Raw genomic sequence first — 24,391 nt, 5'->3', positions numbered from 1 at the left:
TGAGCTTACAGTAACTGCAAATGTATTTTCTTCTTCTAACGCAGACTGTACTCTGTCTCTGAGGAAAAATAACACAAAATGTAAAATCTTTAATTTATATATCACTTTTTAAACTATATACTTACACAAACTTGCATTCTATCCAGCATAAACAAATGAGTTTCCAATTAAACTTAATCATTCTTTAAAAACAAGGGTACAAGTAATAAATACCTTCTGGATCTGATAGTGACACCTGAATGAAACTGCTATTTACTAAAAATACAAGTTGCAAAATGTCTTTCATGGCGACCTACTAGTGTACACCCCTCCTAAGTTTTTAATATAATTTATCACATTGCAAAATTAAGTAATCTGATTCACTTTCAAGATTTTCTCATCACAATGAAAAAGCAAAATGAGCCAAAACTACTGGGCATCTGAGAGAAGGAAAATGTGGTTAACTTCTTTCCAACTGCCGCTTGACATAAAGTCTGTTTTTCTGTTCTTTTTCTTATCTATCCTCTCCTAAGTATTGCAGTAATTTTCAGCACTTTTCTTAAAACATTATGACATATATTGGGGAGCTACCAGCTTCATAACCTAGTATTTCCCTCTTCCCTTCTAACTCACCCCCAACAATGGTCTAACAATGGTCTAATGACAAGGCATTACAAATGATACATAGCAAAAAGAGGAGAGCTTATTTCCTTTTTTTTTTGGGGGGGGGGGGTTAGAGCTTATTTCCAAACACAATCTACTTTACCTTTTAAATTAATTTGCCAAAAAAAAATTAATTTGCCTATTGGTAACCTGGTGTGTATTTCACTTATGAGTCATATACAACTTTACCTATACAAAGAAGCCAGCAGCCTCCAAGTGACCATCTCCTGTTGAAGAAGCCAGAGCATACTGGCTGTTTTTGAGAACTTCTGAAGTCCAGGTGTTGCCCGGCTCACTATTTTACTCAGTATGTTCACCTGACATAAAAAACACAAATGTAGAGGTTTTCTATAATTCTGAGTCATAACTGTGTATTCTTCAACTGCATGATGCTAAAACTAAATATATACATATATAAATACACTTTATTAATGATTAAAAATTTTTCCTATCTATTGCCTTTCTTTAATTGAACGAAATATAACATCCCCACTAGAAATAGCCTTAAGTTGAAGTAAGGTGTGTTTATGAGTACATAAGTAAAAGTTTAACATACTCTAGATTTCAGACTCAACAATAACCATGGGTACGTATTTTTTTCCCTCTTGTATACCCACCCAGAAGATAAGCTAAATCTAACATATACCCGACAAAACCATAACATGAACAGCATAGCAAAGAAAATTTAAAATAAGGTATCATTAAATTATGCTTGAAAAATTTATACAACAAATCAAGAAAACTCTTTTAAGATTGGTACTAAGTGGTGCCAGGTAGACTCAGTTGGTTGGGCGTCTGACTCATGATTTTCGACTTGGGTCATAATCTCAGGGGTCTTGGGATCTAGCCCCTAGTTGGGCTCCATACTGCACATGGAGCTTACTTAGGATTCTCTCTCTCTCTCTCCCTCTGCCCCATCGCCTCTCACCTACCCCAATCCCATGCACAAGTACTCTATCTTAAAAACAATTTTTAAAGATTGGTACTAAAACATTGTCATTTCTAACCAAAACTTAACCAAAATCCCTCCTTGTTCTAAAACAGTAGTTCTTAACCTTTCTCGAGTTGAGGCATGTGTGAAAATCTAATGAAAAGTATGGATATTCTCCCCAGAAATACACACAAAATTGTTTATCAGAAGGTTTAAGGACCCAGGGTAAAAAAACTTTTCAGGGGGATCCCTGGGTAGCTCAGCGGTTTGGCGCCTGCCTTCAGCCCAGGGTGTGATCCTGGGCTCCCTGCATGGAGCTTGCTTCTCCCTCTGCCTGTCTCATGAATAAATAAAACCTTTTAAAAAAAGAAAATAACTTTTCTCAAAGGTTATCTTACGGGAACTAGGAAACAGGATCACTCTTATTTAGAAAATGAATCACTAAAAAAAAAAAAAAAAAGAAAGAAAGAAAATGAATCACTATCATCACAGCAGGTTTCCCTCCTTTTAAAAAGTGTTCACCTGGAGGGTATTATGCTGAGTGAAGACAGTCAGTCGGAGAAGGACAAACATTATATGTTCTCATTCATTTGGGGAATATAAATAATAGTGAAAGGGAATATAAGGGAAGGGAGAAGAAATGTGTGGGAAATATCAGAAAGGGAGACAGAACGTAAAGACTGCTAACTCTGGGAAACGAACTAGGGGTGGTAGAAGGGGAGGAGGGCGGGGGGTGGGAGTGAATGGGTGACGGGCACTGGGGGTTATTCTGTATGTTAGTAAATTGAACACCAATAAAAAATAAATTAAAAAAAAAAAGAAAACTAAAAAAAAAGTGTTCACAAAGAAATGTTACTTTTATCTTAAGGGCAGTGTTTATTAATAAAAGTGTTATCTGGACTTCTCATTATTCAATTTTCTACTGGAACCCTAACTCCAGTAATTCACTAAGTGATTATTATTGCTTTTGTTATTTAATGAAGCTACTTCTTTTATAATGCAACAATTCAGAGACTGATTATTGAAACAATATTAAATGCTCAAAAAATATTGGCTATCATTATTTTAATCATTCTTAAATGCACTAGTTATTTGAAGTCCTTCTTCTTTAAGTTTATTTTTTTAGTAATCTCTACACTCAATGTGGGGCTAGAACTCACAATCCCAAGACCAAGAGTTGCACGCTTTTATGACTGAGTCAGTCACCCCTTGTTCCCCCTTTTTAAAAAATAGACTTTTTTTTTTTTAACAGGTACCTCAGTAGCTCAGTTGGTTAAGGGTCTGACTCTTGGTTTTGGCTCAGGTCATGATCTCAGGGTAATGAGATCGAGCCCCAAGTCAGGCTCCACACTGGGCATCTGGAGTCTGCTTGAGATTCTTTCCCCTTCCTACTCCCTCCCCAAGTGTTCCTTCCCCAGCTTATGTGCATGCACATGCTCACAGGTGCATGCTCTCTCTCAAATAAATAAATAGACAATTTTCTCAAGCAATTTTAGGTTCACAGCAAAACTGAATGGAAAGTACTAAGTTCCCATGACTTTCTCTCTCCACTTACAACTTTACCCCTTACTATGAATATTCAGCACCAGAATAGTACATTTGTTACAGCCATCAATGAACCAACACTGACCTGTCATTATCACCCTAAATCCATAGTTTATGTAAGTGTTCACTCTTGGTGTTGTATATTCTATGGGTTTTGACAAATGGATAATGATAGGCATCCACATTATAATCTCATACAGAGCACTTTCACTCTCCCCCAAAATCCACCCTGCTCCATTTTTCATCCTTATTCTCCCCATCCCCAGGCAACCACTGAACTTTTTACTCTTTCCAAGTTTTGCCTCTTCCAGAATGTCAGAGAGTTGGATTCAGAGTATGTAGCCTTTTCAAACTAGTTTCTGTAGCTTAGAAATGTGCATTTAGGGTTCATCCTTATCTCTTCATGACTTGATGGCTCATTTCGTTTTAGCATTGAACAATATTCCATTTTGTCTAGATGTATCACAGTTAATGTATCCATTCACTTACTAAAGGACATCTTGGTTGTTTCTAAGTTTAGGCGATTATGAATAAAGCTGCTATAAACATCTATATGCTGGTTTTTGTGTGGGCAGAAGTTTTTAATTCATTTTGGTAAATACCAGAGTATGAATGTTGTTGAAACATATAAGACTATACTCAATTGTGCAAGAAACTGCCTTCCAAAGTGGCTGTACGATTTTGCATTCCCTCCAACAATGAACGAGAGTTACTGCTGCTCTACATCCTTGCCATCATTCGTTGTTGTTAGTATTTGGGATTTTTGCCATTCTAATAGGGATACAGTGACATCTCATTGTTTTGATTTGTAATTCCATAATGACACATGATATTGAACATTTTTTCATATGCTTACTTGCCATCTATGTGCCTTCTCTGGTGTGGTGCCTATTAACATGTTTTGTCTTTTCTTTTTGTATGTAGGGTCCAAACCCATCATGGAGCCCAACTCTGGGCTTAAACTCACAATCCTGAGATCAAGATCTGAGCTGAGATCAAGAATCAGACGCTTAACTAAGCTACCTACGTCCATTTTTTAAATTGGACTATTCATTTCCTAATTATTGGATTTTAAGAGTTCTTTGTATATTTTGGATTTTCCTTTTCTTAAAGCATCCTTTTGTTCCCAAAGAAATCTTATATGAACTTTCAATATGCAAAAAGCACAGCTACTCTTGCTAACTCCCCAACCATGCCACTCCTGCCACTACACCCCTAAGACATCTCCCTTAAATGCAGTATGGAAATTTGTAGATTGATGGGATGCCTGAGTGGCTTGGTGGTTGAGCGTCTGCCTTTCACTCGGGGCGTGGTCCCAGAGTCCCGGGATCGAGTCCCACATCGGGCTCCCTGCATAGAGCCTGCTTCTCCTCCCTCTGCCTGTGTCTCTGCCTCTCTCTCTTTCTCTCTCTCATGAATAAATAAGTAAAATCTTAAAAAAAAAAAAAAAAGGAAATTTGTAGATTGAGATTGTTCAAAAACTAAGAATACTGAAGCCTGACCAACATGGAGTGAAATTAACTTACCTGGCAACTACAAATGTTTTCATATTCTTCTACAAGGTCAAAAACTGTAGATGACGAGTGCTTTAAGAAAGACTGCAGGAAATCGGAAAACATACTCATGGATGCTAAAACACGTTTAAAAAGAAAAGGAACAAAAAAGTTAAGTAACATATACTCTTATGCAATTGTTTCTTTGAAAACTTAAAAACACAACTATACATCCTTTTTTTATTACTGCATTTTCTTAAAAATTGTAACCATGGTAAGATAAATATAACAAAATTTACCATCTTAACCATTTTTAAGTGTACAGTTCAGTGGCATTAAGTACATTCACACTGCTGTGCTACCGTCACCACCATCCATCCACAGAACTCTTTTCATCTTATAAAACTACAACTCAGGTAGCCAACGCAATCCTAAGAAGAACACAGCTGGAGGTATCATACTTCTTGATCTCAAACTATACTACAAAGCTCTAGTAATCAAAACAGTGTAACAGTAGCATAAAAAAAAGACACACAGACCAATGGAAAAGAATGAGTCCAGAAATAGACTCCCATATGTACAGTCATCTAATATTTGACAGAGGAACCAAGAATACTCAGTGAGGAAAGGATACCCTTTTCAATAATGGTGCTGGGAAAACTGGATGACCACATACAGAAAAATGAAATTGGACCCTTATACCACTCATAAAAACTAACTTGAAATGGATTAAAGACTTAAACATAAGACCTGAAACTGTAAAACTTCTGGAAAAAAATATAGGCAAAGAACTCCTTGACATTGGTCTTGGCAATATTTTGGATATGACACCAAAAGTACGAGAAACAAAAGTAAAAGCCAACAAGTCAGACTACACCAATCTAAAAAGCTTTGATTGCAAAGCAATCAATTAACAATTGATTGCAAAAGAAACAATTAACAGAATGAAAAAGCAAACACACAAGCTACGGAATGGGTGAAAACATTTGCAAACCATATATCTCATAAGGGGTTAATTCCAAAATATATAAAGAACTCATACAATTGATTAACAAAAAAAAAAAAAAAAAAAAAAAATCCAGGCTAACTAAAAATTGGCCAGAAGAACTAAATAGATATTTCTCCAAAGAAGACATACAAACGGCCAATAGATATATGAAAAGAGGCTCCATGTCACTAATTATCAGAAAAATATAAATCAGGGATCCCTGGGTGGCGCAGCAGTTTGGCGCCTGCCTTTGGCCCAGGGCGCGATCCCGGAGACCCGGGATCGAGTCCCACATCGGGCTCCCTGCATGGAGCCTGCTTCTCCCTCTACCTATGTCTCTGCCTCTCTCTCTCTCTCTGTGACTATCATGAATAAATAAATAAAATCTTAAAAAAAAAAAAAGAAAAATATAAATCAAAACCACAATGAAATGATCACCTCATACTGGTCAGGAAAGTTATCATCATTAATATAAGAAATAACAAGTGCTGTGAGGAAGAGAAATGGGAATTTTTGCACACATTGGTAAGAACGTAAACTGGTTCAGCTTACTACAGAAAACAGTATAGAGGTTCCTCAAAAAATTTTAAAAAGAACTACCATATGAAATCATAACCTCACTTCTACATTTATATCCAAAGGAAATGAAAACAGGAATTGAAAGGATATCTGCACTCCCACGTTCACTGCAGTATTATTTGTTCATAAACACCAAGACAGAAACAACCCAAGCATCCATCACAAGATGAATGGGTAAAGAAGTGGCATATACATATACTGGAATATCATTCAGCCATGAGAAACGAAATCCTGCCGCTTGCAACAATAAGGATAGATTCTGAGAACATTACTGCTAAATGAGATATATCTGACAGAGAAAGACGAATACTGTATACCACTTTATACATGGAATCCTAAAAACCCAAAGTCATAGAAACAGAGAGTAGCAGAACAGTGGTTACCATGGCAAAGGGGTGAGAAAATTGAAGATGTTGGTCAAAGGGTACAAACTTGAAATTAGAGGATGAGTAAGTTCTGGAAATCTAATGCATAACACATATGTATATATATTTTCACAGATTAGATCTCAGATGTTCTCACCACAAAAAAAAAAAAAAAAAAAAAAAACGGTAAATCTGTGATGTAAAGGTATGATGGAGTGATGGAAGTGTTAGCTAACACTAATAAACACACCGCAATATGTAAATACATCAATTCAATAGTATACACCTTAAACTTACACATTATATGTCAATTGTATCTCAACTAAAAAAAACTAAAACTCTGTAGGTACAGAGTTAAACAGTAACTATTAAACAGTAACTCCACTCCTCTTTCCCCTGGTCCCTGGCAACCATCATTCTACTTTCCAGGAGTCTAATTACTGTAGGTACTTTGTATTAGTGGAACCATACAGTATTTATTCTTTTGTCACTGGCTTATTTCATTTAACAAAATGTCCTCAAGTTTCATCCATGTTGTAGTATGTGTCTGAATTTCCTTACTTTTTAAGGTTGAATAATATCCCACTGTTATGTATGTAACACATTTATTAATCCATTCATCCATCAACAGACATTTGGGTTGCTTCTACTTTATGGCTATTATGAATAATAGGGCTACAAACAAAGGTATACAGGATTTGTAATGCTGATTTGTTTTTTGAGGGCATATACCCTGAAAGTAGAATTGCTGATCACATGGTAATTCTATTAATTTTCTGAGGAATTGCCATCTGTTTCCCATAGCACTGCACAATTTTACACTCCCATCAATAATATACAAAGTCTCCAATTTCTCCACATCCTTGCTAACACCTGTTATTTTCGTTTTTTTGTTTTGTACTAGTATCCGTCCTAATGAGTGTGAGGTGGTGTCTCATTTAGTTTTGATCTGCATTTCCCTAACGATTAGTAATGTTGAGCTTCTGAAAATATGCTTAACTGATCATTTTTCTATCTTCTTTGGAGAAATGTCTAAGTCCTTTGCCCATTTTTAAGTTGCGTTAATTTTTTGTTGTTGTTAAGCTATAATTCTTTCTATGTAATAGATACTAACCTCTTACCAGATATAAGATTTGCAAATATATTCTCCCATTCTGTGGGCTGCCTTATGATTGTATCTTTTGATGCATAGAAATTTTAGATTTTGATTAATTCAATGTACCTATTTTTTCTCTTGTTACCTACAAGTCTTTTAAGAGCCCAAATATGTGCTAGGTATTAATCTAATCAACAATTACAAAAAATAATGTGAGTCAAATTTTAAAATTTAAAATATCTGAATTGCGTTTTAAACACATAACAAAGTAGCTGACAAAGTCACAGGAGATACTAAGATGACATGTTCTACTCAGGGAAAATACATACACTCTACTAAAGTACAGTAGGGCTGTGAAATCAAACTGCTTAGTTTCAAATCCTGGTGCCATCACTTCCTCCCAGGTGAGCTTGAGCAGATTAACCACTATGAGCAACAGTTTCCTCTCCCTCAAAATGGGAATAGTTATTGTAACTCTTTAATGACCTTTACCGAAGATAGTATTCATGCAGAGGTAAGCACATGGACTCTCACTATTATATGTTAGCTTATGATGATGGTAAGGTGAAGGACCTATGTAATAATGAGTAAACACAGACACATGAAAAGTAAACTTTTTTTTTTCCAACAGGGAATGGTAATAACCAACCTAAAGCTAGGAAGGTCACAATACTATCTGAACAAGAAAAACAAACCAAAACAAAACGGCATGCTAGTGCTAATCCACGTCAAAACATGTCAACTATATCAGATAAAAACTAAACCTAAAGTAAAGACATTGTTCTTCAAAAGAACAAATGTGAAAACAGTAAAGATATGAGACTTGTCTATTAATCTGACAAGGTATTTACACTGAAGCAAGATGCTCCAACTGAGAACTCAGGTGAGGTTCTCAACCTTCCAGACCTACTACATTACCATAACCAATCAATTTAACGAAAAATATTTTATACTGACATTCACAAGTAAGAGATAGTTTCCTTGATCTTAGTAAAGGAACAGGCTACTTCATTAAAAAGGTCAAAGCCATTTTACCAGCTTCACCAGGATCATCCTCACGTAACATAACAGCACTGAGGGTTACGTCCTCTGTTACACTGTGGGACTCTGTGTTTGTGAGGGTTCCTGTTCGCTGTGATGTGAATGCAGTGGCCCAATGACTGTCATCCAGATTAGTTACCTTAAAAAAGAAGAAGAAAAAGAAGATACAGAGAAGTAATGAACTACTGCTATTGAATGGATAGACTTTAATATTGTTATATATTTTTAAACCTACGTATGTATTTTTCCTATTTGAGGGATAGCCACAGGGGCTATTTTGTTAAGGAAATCACAGCTTCTATGACTGTTTTCTTCTTTGTACTACTCTATATTTTTTTAAAGACAATAAACATTTTAGTTTGTAATATTTAAGCTGACATTAACAAGTAAAATAAGGCTGTCCTATTCCTCTACATTCACATCAGTTTTTCACTATTAGGAAATTGTGTGGGAGAAATGACCCAGTTTTTTCAACACATAAATGGTAACAAAAGTGATGACAGAGGAACCAACAGATTAAAAGACAAGACATATCAAGCATATGCAATGTGCTTATTTGAAGCCTGATTTAAACAAACTTAAAAATTGATATAACTGAGGAAATGTGAACTTAATGAAATATACACAATGAAAAAATATAACAAAATGGATATCTGAAGTAATAAAGGAATTACTGTGTGTGTATATGCAGTATTAGATGTGTTAACATCACTGTGTTAAACGTGTCCTTATGTCTCAGAGATACATATGGAAGTATCTATGGGTAAAATGGTCTGAAACTTGGGAGTTGTTAAGTAACATAGGGAAAATGCTTGTGGGTGAGGATGAAACAAGATCAGTCGTATATTATATTGATAACTGGGTGACGGGCACATGGAGGCTTATTTTATTATTTTTGGACATGTCTGAAACGTCTAAAAATGCCCATGTTTTTAAAATTCACCTTTATTTAAACTCCATCTTTTTAAGCCACAGAAAGCTATCTAAAGGTTTAAAATTTTTAACATTTGATAAAAAAAAAAATCTGCCTTTATTTAAAATCCAGGTACAGGGACGTCTGGGTGGCTCAGCGGTTGTCTGCCTTTGGCTCAGGGCGTGATCCTGGAGTACCAGGATGGAGTCCCAAATCGGGCTCCCCACAGGGAGCTTGCTACTCCCTCTGCCTGTGTCTCTGCCTCTCTGTCTGTGTCTCTCATGAATAAACGAATAAAATCTTTTTTAAGATTAATTAATTAAAATAAAATCCAGATACAAACAATAAAAATGTATATCTAAATCCAAACATTTTATAATAATCAATACACATTTACTCTATCCTGGGCTCTGAGACAGTAAGAATTTTATTATTAATACTACAATCCTAAACAGTACATAAGAAGTCATCTTCTTTTGTTTAAACCCACATGTAGTCAAACTCACTTATGTTTTCAAGCAGAATAGGGTAAACAATGCCCAAATAAGCCAGATTCATAAGCAGAGCAAAACTGCTCAATGGCTAGGTCTAACACTAAAAACCCATAAAACAGTTAAGTATTTTAAAGATCAATTTAACCTAAGACAAGGAGAGGTTTAACATGCAAAACCATTCTTCAGAAAACACATAATCTAGATAATTTCAAGTTTGTGTAAAAGTCTCTGTGCCTTTTTAATAAGCGCAGAGCCAAATACAAGACTGTTTTTAACTTGTTTTTAGCACTAAATTAGCCATCATACCCTACTACTCCAACAGAACTCTCTTTCCATCGCAGTTGGATACAATCCTTTCTTTTTCTAGAGGATATCTTCAACACCTATGTCAAGTCATTCTGTATCAGTTTATATGACGTTTCTTCTATTTTAAAACTGTACAACAGTGCTTTCTGGAGTGTCTCATGTACTTTTCCCAACATTTTCTCTTTTCTATCCTTTAATGCATCGTCTCTCTTCAGCTTTTATAACCAAACATTTATTTCTTTGGATCAGCAGACCGTCAGATCAACACATTCTATTTGCATCTAAATGTTTTTGGTGTCACAGCTTCCATCTGTGACATGAGATGCTTAACGGTTTCAATTTTCTGAAAGCCTAACCAAAAAATTATTTCAATCTCCATAACCTTCTGATGACTGTGACTTCAAATCTCACTATAGGCTTTTAAGCTAAATAGCATCCTTTTATAAGAAGGGGGACATTTTCAGCCCTGTTTTCCTACATACCATAGACAGATTTCCCAAGAACCCTGAAGACTGTGTAAGCCGGGGAGACCTCCCTCCTGTTCCCAGAATGCAGGAAACATCTGGATGCCTTAGTAAGCTTCGGCTGGGTGGAGTAACTACAAACAAGAGGTTAGTAGAAAGAATCTGAAGCACATGAAAAGTGATCATGAAAACAATCAAACAAACAATAAAAAACTTTAGTTTTTTTAATTTTTAAAATGTATTTAAGTAATCTCTATACCCAACATGGGGCTCAAATGTACAACCCCAAGATCGAGAGTCACATGCTCTACTGAGCCAGGCAGGTGCCCCAGGAACTTTGTTTTCAATTATGTAGATTTCAACCAAGTAAATAGTTTAAACATTAACATTTCCATGATATGAAGATTTAACTTATTTTTCTAAATTTGAACTTTGGGTAATACTGAGCCCATCAGGAAAAATTTTTACTACAAATAGAGATTCTTTCATTAAAACACAACCAACCAGCAAAAACAAACAACAAAAAAAGACATAAATGAGTCCATGGATTCCTCATATTCCAATTTTATAAAGCATAATGAAGAGACCATTTAGTGTACAGGCTTTGAAGTATACAAATCATTGCTTGAATTTTGTTCCATTACTTCCCGATTTGCTCAGCCATGCTATCCTATCTTCACTGAATAGTTTCTCCTAGTCTCACTTTCAATTTTGGCAAAATTAGAGATAATATAATAATAAAATAAGAGATTATAGTCATTGTGTATTTATGTAAAGTACAATGCCTTCTACATGGTAAGAGTTCAACAAATAGTAACTGCAATCATTATAATTTGTCCTTAATTATGGATACTGTAACCAAAGATTATATTTATTATGTGTATTTTAAGTTTTAACCTACAGCTACTATTACTATTATTAAATGCTTTAAAAGCAAAAAAAATCTTACAAGGTGGTCGAGATGAACTGGGGGTCCGAGGGATAACCTGGTTTCTTGGTGTAGTATTAGCAAAAATTTCATCTTGGGATGGCCGAACTATAAAAGTGTTAAGAAAAGTTTTCCACATACAAAAGATACCATTAAAATTAGAATTAACCAAAAAAAAAAAAATTAGAATTAACCATATTTACACTATATAAAATATCTGAATACATTTTTCAAGAACAAGATTTTTATGGCTACCATTTTTTCTATGCAAAGAGTAAATAACTCTACCATTTAATTTCTCACATTTAGATTACTACACATGGAACTAAGGGTCCTTACATTTCAAATAAAAAAGAGGATATCTAATCTCAGCAGAAGCCAATGACAATATGATAGCAGTAAAACGGAACATACTTGTTTTCAGAGTAACACAAATCCTAATCTGTGAGTATCAGCATTATAGTTACCAAATAACTTTATCTGGCGACTTAAAAAACTAATTTCCACAGCATTTTATTATAATAGCAAGTGTTTAATATCTTTCATAAAAAGAAAATTCCATAATCCCGATTCCAAGCATGTTGCAATTTGTGCAATGATGCTTAAAATGCAAAGGATACTTAAAACTCTCTTTTGAGCACTCTGTTTCCGTGCGGTCCGAGTCACCTCTGCCTCCCGGATCACAGGGGATGACATCTCTCCAAAGCCACTCCTAAAATGGCATAATTAAGTTCATGTGGGTGAAATGAGAACATAGCATTTGCAAAGAACTTTATCGTGATTGGAGCAAAGGACCCTGGGTCAGTGAAGGTACACACCATCCTCGGAGTCAAGCCTTTGGTCTTGTGGTCGATAGTGCTCTGTTTCCAAATCTTGCTTATCCCTCAAACCCTCTCAAATCTTCCTGCATAGACATCTGAGTTGCTAGTACTCGCTGTTATTTTTGCCTATGGAATGATTTCTAACACTTAGAACCTATATTATAGCAGTTTTGCATAACTGCTTCAGGAAAGCTGGACCCTCTGTCGAATTGAGGAGTTCCCGAAAACTGCAGGAATCACCTCTTAAGAGGATCTTCTGTAGGTCGCAAAATATTTCCAACCATGGGTACTGCGAAAAAAAAAAATCTGTTGTTTGGACGGGTGAGACGGAAGGCTAAGCACAAAAGAATTCCAGTAAATAGGAGAGAAACGATCCTTTCCAGTTATTTCTCCCCGGAGCATGCTAACGGCCTCCCCTGTGTCGGTACTATTGCCTCACAGAGCCCCGCATCTCCCACCCTTCTCAGCCCACGGTCTAGAACGTTTACTGTGTGAATTAAAAGACCTGGATTTCCAGACGAGAATCGAAGACGCTTTTCCTCCACTTACAACCTTCAGCCACAGGGCAGCCCGGGTGGCCCAACGGTTTAGCGCCGCCTGCAGCCCAGGGCGTGATCCTGGAGACCTGGGATCGAGTCCCGCATCGGGCTCCCTGCACGGAACCTGCTTCTCCCTCTGCCTGTGTCTCTGCCCCACCCCCACCCCCTCTAATAAATAAATAAAATCTTAAAAAAAACAAACAAACCTTCAGCTACAGCTCTGAAGCCTACAGAATCTCTCCGGCTTCCCAAACCAAATCCAAATTTCCTGGTTTTGTTTTTTTTTTGTTTTGTTTTTTTTTTACCTCCTAGCTCCAACTTACTAGTTCAGCTTTATATTGGGTAATAAACATCCCGACACATCCCCCTATTGCCTGGGGACCATTCAGCTACACGACGCATTCCTTTTGACATCCCTGCTCCCTGGACACGCTCTGTCCTCCACAGAGGCCTAGGCTTGCCCCCTGGAGGGCTCTGGGGAACATTCATGTCACCCCACCCCCTCCCCCACCCCCGCTCCACCCCTCCCCCGCCTCGCCCCCCAGTCTGAAGACACAAAGATCCAGGCTGGACACTTGCTTCTTCTATTCATTTGCTTCCTGACCGCGGCGCGGTTTCCGACCTCTGCTAGCCTCAGGGTCACCTATGAAAAAGAGGCCACAGCGCCTGCTCTCAACGGAGCGCAGGAAAACTAACCTGGCTGGGAATATGTTCAAAGCGTGGATGACCCTCGGTGTTGACTGTCACCTGACTGTCACCCAGACCAACGGGTATGTCCCCTCTTCGGGGACGTCTTCGTGCTGCTCTCCCACACCCCCGCAGACGAGGCCCATTAGCTCACCGCACCCTCAGTGTCTCTTCGTCCAGAACGGCCAAAGCACATCACCCCGCCCCCACCCCGGCCAGGGACGCCGACCGACCCGCCCGTGCCGCAGGTGGCCGGCCCAAAGCCCGAGTTCCAGAACGGCCTCCGCTCACGAGCCGTCTGGGGCTGGCACTTGTCACCAGCAAGCGTGGGCTGAGGTCCCCGTCCCGTCGCTGGCGGCTGGCGGCCCACCTGCACCTCGAATCCCGGGCCGGCCACCTGCCCTCGCGCCCACCCCGGGGCAGGGGGGGCACGGCGGCCGCGGGAGCGCGCGGGGCTCCGCCGTCAGTCCCCAGCCCGGCCCCCCGCGGCCCCCTCGCGAGCCGGGTTTCCCCGAGCTCGTCCCGCCGACGAGCAGGCGGCACGCGTGTCCGCGCCCAGCCAGCACCACACTACTGACCTGTCCATGGCAACAGCCTCCTCCCGCGAGACCCTCGCACGCTCGACGCCGGCCGAATCACCCCGTTTTCAGCCTTCCCGCTCGCCGGAAGCACACCCTCCGACCCGGAAGCACATCCCACTACCCGGGGAGGAGGGGAGAACGCGCCGTCCCAGCGAGCGCACGCGCGACGACTTCCGCCTGCTGCCGCAGGTCCGGTCTGCGCAGGCGCCAGCGGAGGGCGACGCCCCGGGGCGTCGAAGGGGGGGGTGGGCCGGGAAGGAGGCGGGGCCTCGGTCGCGGAGCCGGGAGGCGGGGCGACCACTTTGACTGAAGGGTGCTTGTGGGCGGGGCCCAGGTTGTCTTAAAGGGAGACGACGCCCGGTTACAGGGGCTGCAATCCCGCCCTGCCCGGTTATAGGGGCTGCAATCCCGCCCTGCCAGGTTATAGGGGCTGCAATCCTGCCCTACCAGGTTATAGGGGCTGCAGTCCCGCCCTGCCCGGTTATAGGGGCTGCAATCCCGCCCTGCCAGGTTATAGGGGCTGCAATCCCGCCCTGCCAGGTTATAGGGGCTGCAATCCTGCCCTGCCCTGTTACAGGGGCTACAATCCCGCCCTGCCAGGTTATAGGGGCTGCAATCCCGCCCTGCCAGGTTATAGGGGCTGCAGTCCCGCCCTGCCAGGTTATAGGGGCTGCAATCCTGCCCTGCCCTGTTACAGGGGCTACAATCCCGCCCTACCAGGTTATAGGGGCTGCAATCCCGCCCTGCACGGTTATAGGGGCTGCAATCCCGCCCTGCCAGGTTATAGGGGCTGCAATCCTGCCCTACCAGGTTATAGGGGCTGCAATCCCGCCCTACCAGGTTATAGGGGCTGCAATCCTAGGTAATGGACTGGAAGGCCTCTTCGTACTGGATCCCACTAAGACCACTTAGCATTTGGGGGGCAAAGTGATTTGGGGCTGCATCTGGGCTTGAACCCTCCTGCTGCGCATATTGCCCTCCATCTGCAGAATGGAGGTAACACGTTTATCAGAGAATCATCACAAAGATAAACAAGATAGGAAACGTACACTCACACAGCAGTCTTCAAAAGCTTCCTCTTTAGGAAACAAACCTTAAGAGATTGTTACCCATAGAGAACAAACTAAGAGTTGAAGGAAGGAGGTAGGTGGGGGGTGGGTTAGATGGGTGATGGGTATTCAAGAGGGCCCTTGTGATGAGCGCTGGGTGCCATAGGTAAGTGAGGAATCACTGAATTCGAAGCCAGAAACCATTATTGCACTGTATGTTCGCTACTAAAATTTAAATTTAAAAAGAAAGTCTCCTCTTTCAATAACCTACCTGAAGGGTCCCACCCTGTGCTCTCTCGTCCTTCCAGTCTCCTAAAATTCCTGTGCAAACGTGCACTTGTTCTCTTAGAGAAAGTGAAAGCTGGTCCTAATGATTTTGTAGTGCTGGAGCAAATTTATTCAGTGTGAGCCAGTTGGTTGTGTCCCCTGACAACTGAATTCCAATGTGTTTTATTTATATAATGTATTTGAAGACATTGACCCTAAGGCACACAAGAAAAAGGAAGAGCAGTGTGGAGCAAAGGATCAGCCCAATGTTCAGCTCACATGCAAAAAGAAAATGCTCGTTGAAGAGTGCAAGGGGCTTCACTTTTGACGCATTTCATTAGTAGGCATGAAGGTCATTACTACCCTCAAAGTATCTGAAAACATATTCATTAGATTGCCTACTTTAAAACTATTTGGAACAAACTCCTTGTGTGGTGCATGTTGCTTTTTTTAGAATTCCTGATTTCTAGCTTTTTTTAGAATTCCTGATTTCAATGATAGAAATCCACTATCATTAACTTAAGCAAAAAGGAATTTACTAGAAGCCTATCGAGAACTCCCAGAACTGTTAAGACGCTGGAGGAAAGGCTTGGGAACAGCGGCACAGGAGTCAAAGGCCAGGAAACAGCTATCCCAAGAGCACTGAGGCCCAAACTGTCTGGTGTGGAGCACCCCTTCCTCCCCCTTAGTCCCAACAGCTGAGGAAGAAAACCATGACTTGTTTATCCCCACCCCAACTTTCTATTTCAAAAACTTTCACATCTACATTAAAGCTGAGAAACAGTACAATAGGTGTCGATATGATGTAGCAAGAATATTAGGGTTCAAAGCTGACAACCAAGAAAGAATTCTTGAGATGTTTTTGGTGCAAAAAGGTGGTTTTATTAAAGCACAAGGACAGACTCCAGGGGCAGAAAGAGTTGCACTGGGGTTGTGAGGAGTGACTGATTAGACCTTTTCAAGTTAGAAGGGGGTTGTGGGTAGCACAAGCCTCCTAGGTATTTTGGAAACAAGGTTTGTAGGCCCCTGAGGGGGGTAGCTATTGTTAGGAAAGATCCTTTATTATTCTTTAGTAAACCCTTAGTATTGAGACCCTTCAGAGGTCTATCCATGGACCATGTGCTTGGAGATGATTCCTAACATGTATCTCCAGGCGGGGTGAGGGGATGGGTAGAGATAAAGGAGTTTCCAAAGGAATTTTTATATGTTAAACTAGACTTACAGCTTCCTGGGGGTCGGGCTAACATTGCCTTTTGCCCTGAGCAAAGTGCTGACATCAAGGCAGCTGCGTCCCTAGAAGGTTCCTCTGCCTGTTTCAAGGACTTGTCATTGGGCTGTAGACAGTAAGGGAAGTTAATAATTTTTCTTCTTTGTTTCCCACATCAATTTTTTTTTAAAGATTGTATTTATTTGTTTGACAGAGAGAAAGAGAGAGCACAAGCTGGTGGAGGGGCAGAGGGAGAGGAAGAGGCAGAGAAGCTCAAGCAGACTCTGGGCTGAGCACAGAGCCCCACTCCTGGCTGGAGGACCCTGAGATCATGACCTGAGCAGAAACCAAGAGTCGGATGCTTAACTGACCGAGCCACCCAGACGCCCCAAGGTGTCAATATATTCTTTAGCTGCAATCACCCATTACTAATTCCCCACAAGTTTCCCCACAATTGCTTGCCCTTTTTTCCGTCTTTTGAATGAACCATTTCCAAGTTAGTTGTAGACATCTTGACACTTCACCCCTAAATACTTCAGAACACACCTCCTAAATCAAGGAGGAGACATTCTTCGACCTAATACAATAAACACTCAGAACATGTAGCATTGTCAGAATACGATGATTAACATACTCAATTTCCCCAATTGTCTCAATAATGCCTTTTATAACAGCCCTCCTGGGACACCCGGTCCCGGGATCCAGTCCCACGTCGGGCTCCCCAGCAGGGAGCCTGCTTCTCCCTTGGCCTGTGTCTCTGCCTCTCTCTGTGTGTCTCTCATGAATAAATAAATAAAATCTTAAAAAAAAAGTGAGTTAAAAAAAAAAAAATAACAGCCCTCCTTCCATTCAGGATCCAGTAGAAGATTATGCATTTAGTGGTCCTGGCTCTTGGTTCTACTTTCATCTAGAATAGTCCTCCAGACTCTCAGGCCAATTTTTGCAAAATATTCCTCAATTTGGATTTGTCCCCACTGTTTTCTCAGGATAATCATTTTAAAACACATTTGGAAGGACAGGATGCAGGAATAACTACATGGGTGTTGTTGAGTGTTTCTCATGTCACATCACACGGCACGTGAGGTCAGTTTGTCCCTGTTTCAAAATCTCCCTGACCTCTTTCCTCCCTCAAAAGAAAGCATTCTTTCACCCGGCACTTCTCTCTGGCTGCCGTCTTTTCAGTCTCCCCCTTCTCAACTAAATTTCTCTTTTGGTAAATTGTAAGTAGCTGGTTAGTAGTTTTCTTACTATAAATCCAATAGATGTGACTATTACCTGAGGTCACATACCAGCTCCACCACTTACTAGTGAAATGACCTTTAGTGCAAGTGCATGCCTCAGTTTCTCCTTTTGGGTGTAATAACAGTACTAGATCATAAATTGTTATAAATATTCAAAGAGTTAATATGTGTAAAGCCTTAGAACAGTACTAGGCATTATATTATGTATGGCAAAAATGATCTTCTCCCTACCCTGATAATAATTATCAGTTCGTTTGGCAACATCAAACTCAAGTCATAGTGATAGAGGCATGTGTAACATGGGTTGAACTGGACCAGTCCCAATCCTTTTCCTTCTGTGATGCTGCAATAAGAGTAGAAGAATTTTGCCCTGTCTAGATGAAGAGCTCAAAAGAATTACCACTTTATACTGGAAAATATAAATATGACTGTAAAGTCTCCTTTGTTCTCCATATAAAGCAGCTCAGTGGATCTGATCCTGAAGAGGTCTTTACTCATCCATGCATAACGTTTTATTAAATGTCTACTATGTACTGGGCACTGTGCTTACACCTGGAAGATGTACATTGGGGGGGAAAGGAACACTTCCGCATTTAAAAAATCATGAGGGGGCAGCCCCGGTGGTGTAGCGGTTTGGCGCCGCCTGCAGCCTGGGGTGTGATCCTGGAGACCCGGGAATAAATAAATATTAATAAATATTATTAAATATTAATAAATATTAATAAATAAATATTATCGTTAAAAATAAAAAATAAAAATAAATAAAAATAAAAAATCATGAGGGGCACCTGGATGGCTCAGTGGTTGAGCATCTGCCTTCAGCTCAGGGCGTGATCCCCGGGTCCTGGGATCGAGTTCCGCATTGGGCTCCCCACAGGGAGCCTGGTTCTCCTTCTGCCTATAATGAATAATAAATAAATCTTGAATAAATAAATAAATACATACATACATAAATAAATCTTAAAATGAATAAATAAATCTCTCATGAATAAATGAATAAATGAATAAAATCTTTTTTAAAAATCACAGAAACTTACCTATTCAAACATAGTTATTTGATCATAACACACATAACATAAATAGTTTAAATCACTGCTGTAGTTACCAAAGAAAAGCTGGCTATCATTTTCTTAAAATACTCTTACTCAAAACTTATTTAGAGGTTAAAATATTCCATATTGCATATTAATATTAGTGCTTGGTTAGCAATTTTTTTAAAACATTTTTTTTTTTTTAGATTTTATTTATTTATTCATGAGACACAGAGAAAGAGAGAGAGAGAGAGGCAGAGACACAGGCAGAGGGAGAAGCAGGCTCCATGCAGGGAGCCCAACGTGAGACTCAATCCCAGGACCCCAGGATCAGGCCCTGGGCTGAAGGCAGCGCTAAACTGCTGGGCTACCCGGGCTGCCCGGTTAGCAATGTTTTAGTCTTTTTTTCCTCTTCACATCGACCAGCTCCTTTATTTATTTATTTAAAAATTATGTTGGGACGCCTGGATGGGTGACTCAGTGGTTGAGCATCTGCCTTCGGCTCAGGGCATGACCCTGGGGTCCTGGGATCGAGTGGAGCCTGCTTCTCCCTCTGCCTGTGTCTCTCTGCCTCTCTCTCTGTCTCTCATGAATAAATAAATAAAATATTTTTAAAGAGTAAAAAAATATATTTAATATTCACTATTTTAGCCATTTTTAAGTCTAGTTAGGGCATTAAGTACATTCACATTGTTGTGCAAGGCAATTAGTCATATATATATGTGTGTGTGTGTGTGTCAAAATAAACCCCAAATAATTTTTATTTAGTTCAACTCCTTGCTCAAAATGTATCAGATTTTGGTAGGTAGAATGAAATTCTAACAAATATTTGATGCGTACGTAGCAGTGATATTGCAAAATAGTTAAAACATCAATGATGTGAAGCAAAACAGAGCTCTGCTCCAAGATGCAAAGTTGGTTCAGATCAGGCAGCAAAAAGAAGAATAAAATGTCAAATTTCAGGAAGAAGAAGTTCATGAGTCAGGGAGAAAAAAAACACTTAAGCATGTGACGTGTAAACCGCGTGCCCTTGAAGATTTGGCTGTGTTATCTGACTTCATGTATAGGAGAAAAGCTAATGGAAAGATTCAACGAGACACTGATAGGATTCTAGACAAGGATGTGGTTGTGGTGATAATAGCAGGAAGCTATTGACTGAGCACATTGTGTTTTTTCAGAAACGACTTTTTTTTTTTTTCTTGCAAGGGGAAGGGGTGATGCTATTTGGGTCAAAGAAAAATGCTTGACTCCAAGGTCAAGGAGGGTCAAAGCTTGAAGCCAGCACCTGGCTGACCCTGGTCTTCCCAGCGAAGCAGTGTAATGGATAGGATCTTGGCCAGGTCACATTCAAGAAGTTCTTTTGCCTCTCTAGAATTCAGCTTCCTCTTCTGTAAAACTGAGAAAATGAGTATTATCCTGAACAGTCTGTACTGGCAAGTAAACAGAATTTCCACGGCAATTCGAGAGGCGGCACAGAACACAGCTCCTCGGGCTGAGTCCCGGCTCCTCTGCTCACTTGGTGGGGCCTTGGCCGAATCATGCCTCGGCTTCTGCGGGACAGTTTGGACAAATGTATTGCATGGAGTAAATCCGCGTGCACCTGGAAGTCCCTTAGCACAGTTTGGGCATATAATAACCGCTCAAGAAACGTGGCCTACTATTACCACGCACCACAGGTAGCAAATACTCAAGGGAAGTGCTGGTGCTTTTGCTCAGCCCCAAGCAGGCGGGAGCAGATCTGTGTTTTTCACCTCGACCTTTTGTCGTTTAGTAGGTGCTCACACTTCTCTTGAATGAGCGGGAGGGTCATTTCCAATCCATACTCAATTCACTCAGTTCCTCAAAAAATATTCTAATAAGAGTATCTACGTTTGTATAAACCCGATTAAATTTATTCTCACTGACACTCTATCATGTGTAGATGTGTCGCAGTGCCCTCCCACTTCAAAAGAGTTCCTTTATCATCTTAATCTTGTGAAGCTTAAAAACAGGAAGAAGCCTTGAATAATTTATGTGTCACGGCTTCTCTTCATTCCTTTATTTTTCATTATTCTTTTTTTCTGTTGCATTCTCCATTCTTTTAAAGGGTGCGCAATCTGAAGAGGAAACAGAAGGATGGGATCTAAAACTTTGTGATTTTGAGTTGCTGTCTTATTGCTGAATTGTGATTTAAACATCGAAGTCGGGACGCCTGAGGGGCTCAGCGGTTGAGAGCCTGCCTTCAGCCCAGGTCGTGACCCCGGGGTCCAGGAATCGAGTCCTGCGTCGAGCCCCCTGCATGGAGCCTGCTTCTCCCTCTGCCTGTGTCTCTGCCTCTCTCTCTCTCATGAATAAATAAATAAAATCTTTAAAAAAAATAAATAAACATCGAAGTCTGGGAGATCTGGAACGTACAATCATAAATACATTATTGCTTCTTAGAATCCCGGCCTTAAGGGGTAGCTCAATACAGGTTTCACTGCGGCTGGTGCTTCTAGTGTCTGGAGCATCAAGTAGTCTGTGGCATCTTCAAGGTGGTGGTGAATTTGCTGACAAAAAGTTTGCCAGACAAATAAATCAATTGCAGTGACTCCTCTTTACAGACGTCTCAGGCTTCATCGATAGTGGAAACGATCTTTGGAGCAATTGAAAAGCTAAAATCGTTATCCCCGTCCATACAGGACCTTCTCCGACTGAACCACAAGGCAGCTTCTGCATCTTGCTTGGCTGTTTTCACACACTTCTCTGCTTGGCATAGAAATCCTGTAAATCAAACACATTTGCGTTTCTGAAGGATGATGTATTGGAGCCCCGGAGAGAGTACTGCTTTGTTCTGTTTCCTCTAAATTGCACGATTTATACTCTGCTTAGTTTTATTATGAAAAGAAGGTAGCCAGCAGGAACCTTACCCCATAAATTCGACTGGGTCAGGAAAGTCACATTGAATTGTTTTTCTTTTTTTTTTTTTTAAGATTTTATTTATTTATTCATGAGAGACACAGAGAAAGAGGGAGAGGCAGAGACACAGGAGGAGGGAGAAGCTCTCCGGGATCACGCCCTGGGCCAAAGGCAGGCGCTAAACCGCTGAGCCCCCCAGGGATCCCTGAATTGTTTGTCTTATACGGTGTTAGCTGGCTCGGACTGGGCCCTCACCTGCCTGGCTTGGTGTGTTGAAGGCAGGAAATGCGACCTCACATCAGGGTGGTCGGTGTCCTCTCCTCTTTGCTGGGCTTCGGTAGCGCTCACGACGTGGATAAAGGCATTTAGCCTCCAGTCCGGGTGACCTTGACCTACCGCAGGTCGTGGTCCAGACCCGTGCAGGTCCCAGGACGCCTCCCATGCTGCGGGGGGCGGGCATGTGCTGTGATGGAAGAGGGCAAGGCCGGGGGTGGGTGGTGGGGGGGTGGGGGGGAGACTGCAGAGGAAGCAGCTCACATTAATATCTGACTAAATGATAGACTTTAAGAAATATAACCAATAGCTAAAAATTTGAATAGGCAGTTTACTAAATAGGTACCATTATTTTTGTTTGTAAGTAAATATCTTCTAATTTAGAGAAGCTCTCAAAATGTATCCTTAAGAGAATGCATCATGCATCCATAATACTATGAATCTTTTTTTTTTTTTTCCTTAGGGAGGGAGAGAGAGAGAGGAGAGGGGCAGAGGGAAAGGAGGCCGGAGGCTCCACCTCCAGGGCCGGGGCTCAAGCTCACAACCCCGAGATCATGACAGGAGCTGGAATGGGAGCCACCCAGGCATCCCGCTGTGAATCTATTCTCTAACAAGATTTTCAAGGTGTTGCCTTGATGACTGAAAACATATAGCATAGCTGGTTCCTAAATCAAGAGCAGCAGTTAACTTTTAAAATACTTGGAGTGTGTTTTGAGCTGCAAACATATTGACATGTAAGAGTAAACTATGCAGGTTCGATAAATAAGAGTGCATTTAAAAGCATGAAATGATCGAATAGTAAGTATTGGCAGTGCACCGTCGTGCAAGAAAAAGCTGTGCAGTCTTCAACATTGACCTTGAAACTTGTTTGGAAGCTCAAGTCTGTGCTGCAAAAGGGCACTAGGTAAATCTGTACTTCAAAATCTATCTTAAAAAAAAACAAAAATCCATCTTGGCTTCCTATTTGCAATTTTTAAATGATTGAGTTTAATCCCTAGGAAACTGCTTGCCACCTTAGGGGAGTAGCCCTTCTTTATCCTTCACAAAATCAACTGATGCGTTAGCCATGAAAAAAGGTTGAATTTTAGATAATCAAAGAAAGTTAAACTCCTTTGACTTTTTTTTTATATATATATTTTATTTATTTCAGAGAAAGAGCGCAAGCAAGGGGGGAAGGGCAGGGCAGAGGGAGAAGCAGGCTCCCCACTGAGCAGGGAGCTGATGGGGGCCTCGACTCCAGGACCTGGGATCATGACCTGAGCCTGAGCTGAAGGCAGAGGTTTAACCCCCTGAGGCACCCAAGGGCCCCTCCTTTGACTTTTTGAATGATGATTTTTTTTTCCTGATTTAAGTATGAAGTTATGATGATGACTTAACATTTTTTAAGACTTATTTTTACTTAATGACAGCATAACAACATGAGGAGCTGGGGATCCCTGGGTGGCTCAGCGGTTTAGCGCCTGCCTTTGGCCCAGGGCACGATCCTGGAGTCCCGGGACTCCAGGATCGAGTCCCACGTTGGGCTCCCTGCATGGAGCCTGCTTCTCCCTCTGCCTGTGTCTCTGCCTCTCTCTCTCTCTCTGTCTACCATAAATAAATAAATCTTTAAAAAAAAAAAACAATATGAGGAGCTAACAATTCAAACATCACTCGTATTACTACTGCTTCATACAGTGATTTTTATTATTGCACAATATCCTTCCCCATGTTTACATTCCTATTTAATATCTAATAATGACATTCCTATAGCTTTTAAAATTTATGTTTCAGAAACTTGTACCTGCTACTGACGGTGAGGATGCCCTATATCTTTGTGTTCCTGTTTCTTTTTCCCAGTGATGTGTTTTTGCTTCTCTTCTCCCACCTACTGAGATCTCCCTAACTTCCTCGCCCCTTCCCTCCTGTGTAACCACGTTAACCACCTGGCACGTAGCTTTCAGGACCTTCCCTGGTCACTTTCCTCACTTCATAAAAATCGCTCTAAGTCAACCATTCAACATCACACTCATTTGGAAACGCCACGTCAATGTTCT

At 40.7% G+C, this 24,391-nt stretch overlaps 1 protein-coding gene across 4 annotated transcripts in view; it reads right to left on the bottom strand.

The window, feature by feature from the left end:
- NUP107 (nucleoporin 107) overlaps positions 1–14,547 on the bottom strand; it is a 49,663-nt gene extending 35,116 nt beyond the window's left edge. For 2 of the 4 annotated variants that reach the window (XM_077913766.1, XM_077913769.1), the window contains exons 1-8: positions 14,411–14,547; positions 12,406–12,497; positions 11,807–11,893; positions 10,876–10,991; positions 8,675–8,819; positions 4,645–4,748; positions 832–959; positions 10–58 (exon numbers count right to left, since the gene is read on the bottom strand). In XM_077913766.1, coding sequence (XP_077769892.1) covers positions 10–58; positions 832–959; positions 4,645–4,748; positions 8,675–8,819; positions 10,876–10,991; positions 11,807–11,893; positions 12,406–12,497; positions 14,411–14,418 — 729 coding nt within the window. In that variant the 5' untranslated portion in view covers positions 14,419–14,547. Of the gene's footprint in view, positions 1–9; positions 59–831; positions 960–4,644; positions 4,749–8,674; positions 8,820–10,875; positions 10,992–11,806; positions 11,894–12,405; positions 12,498–12,603; positions 12,936–13,841; positions 14,001–14,410 lie in introns of those variants that run through there. The other 2 variants (XM_077913767.1, XM_077913768.1) reach the window with 2 other exon arrangements.
- Between the last annotated feature and the right edge of the window lie 9,844 nt (positions 14,548–24,391).

Source organism: Canis aureus, chromosome 11 (genome assembly GCF_053574225.1).
Source record: "Canis aureus isolate CA01 chromosome 11, VMU_Caureus_v.1.0, whole genome shotgun sequence".
NCBI lineage: Eukaryota > Metazoa > Chordata > Mammalia > Carnivora > Canidae > Canis > Canis aureus.
The sequence above is the reverse complement of the archived record's forward strand: the minus strand, read 5'-3'. Positions and strand labels throughout refer to the sequence as shown.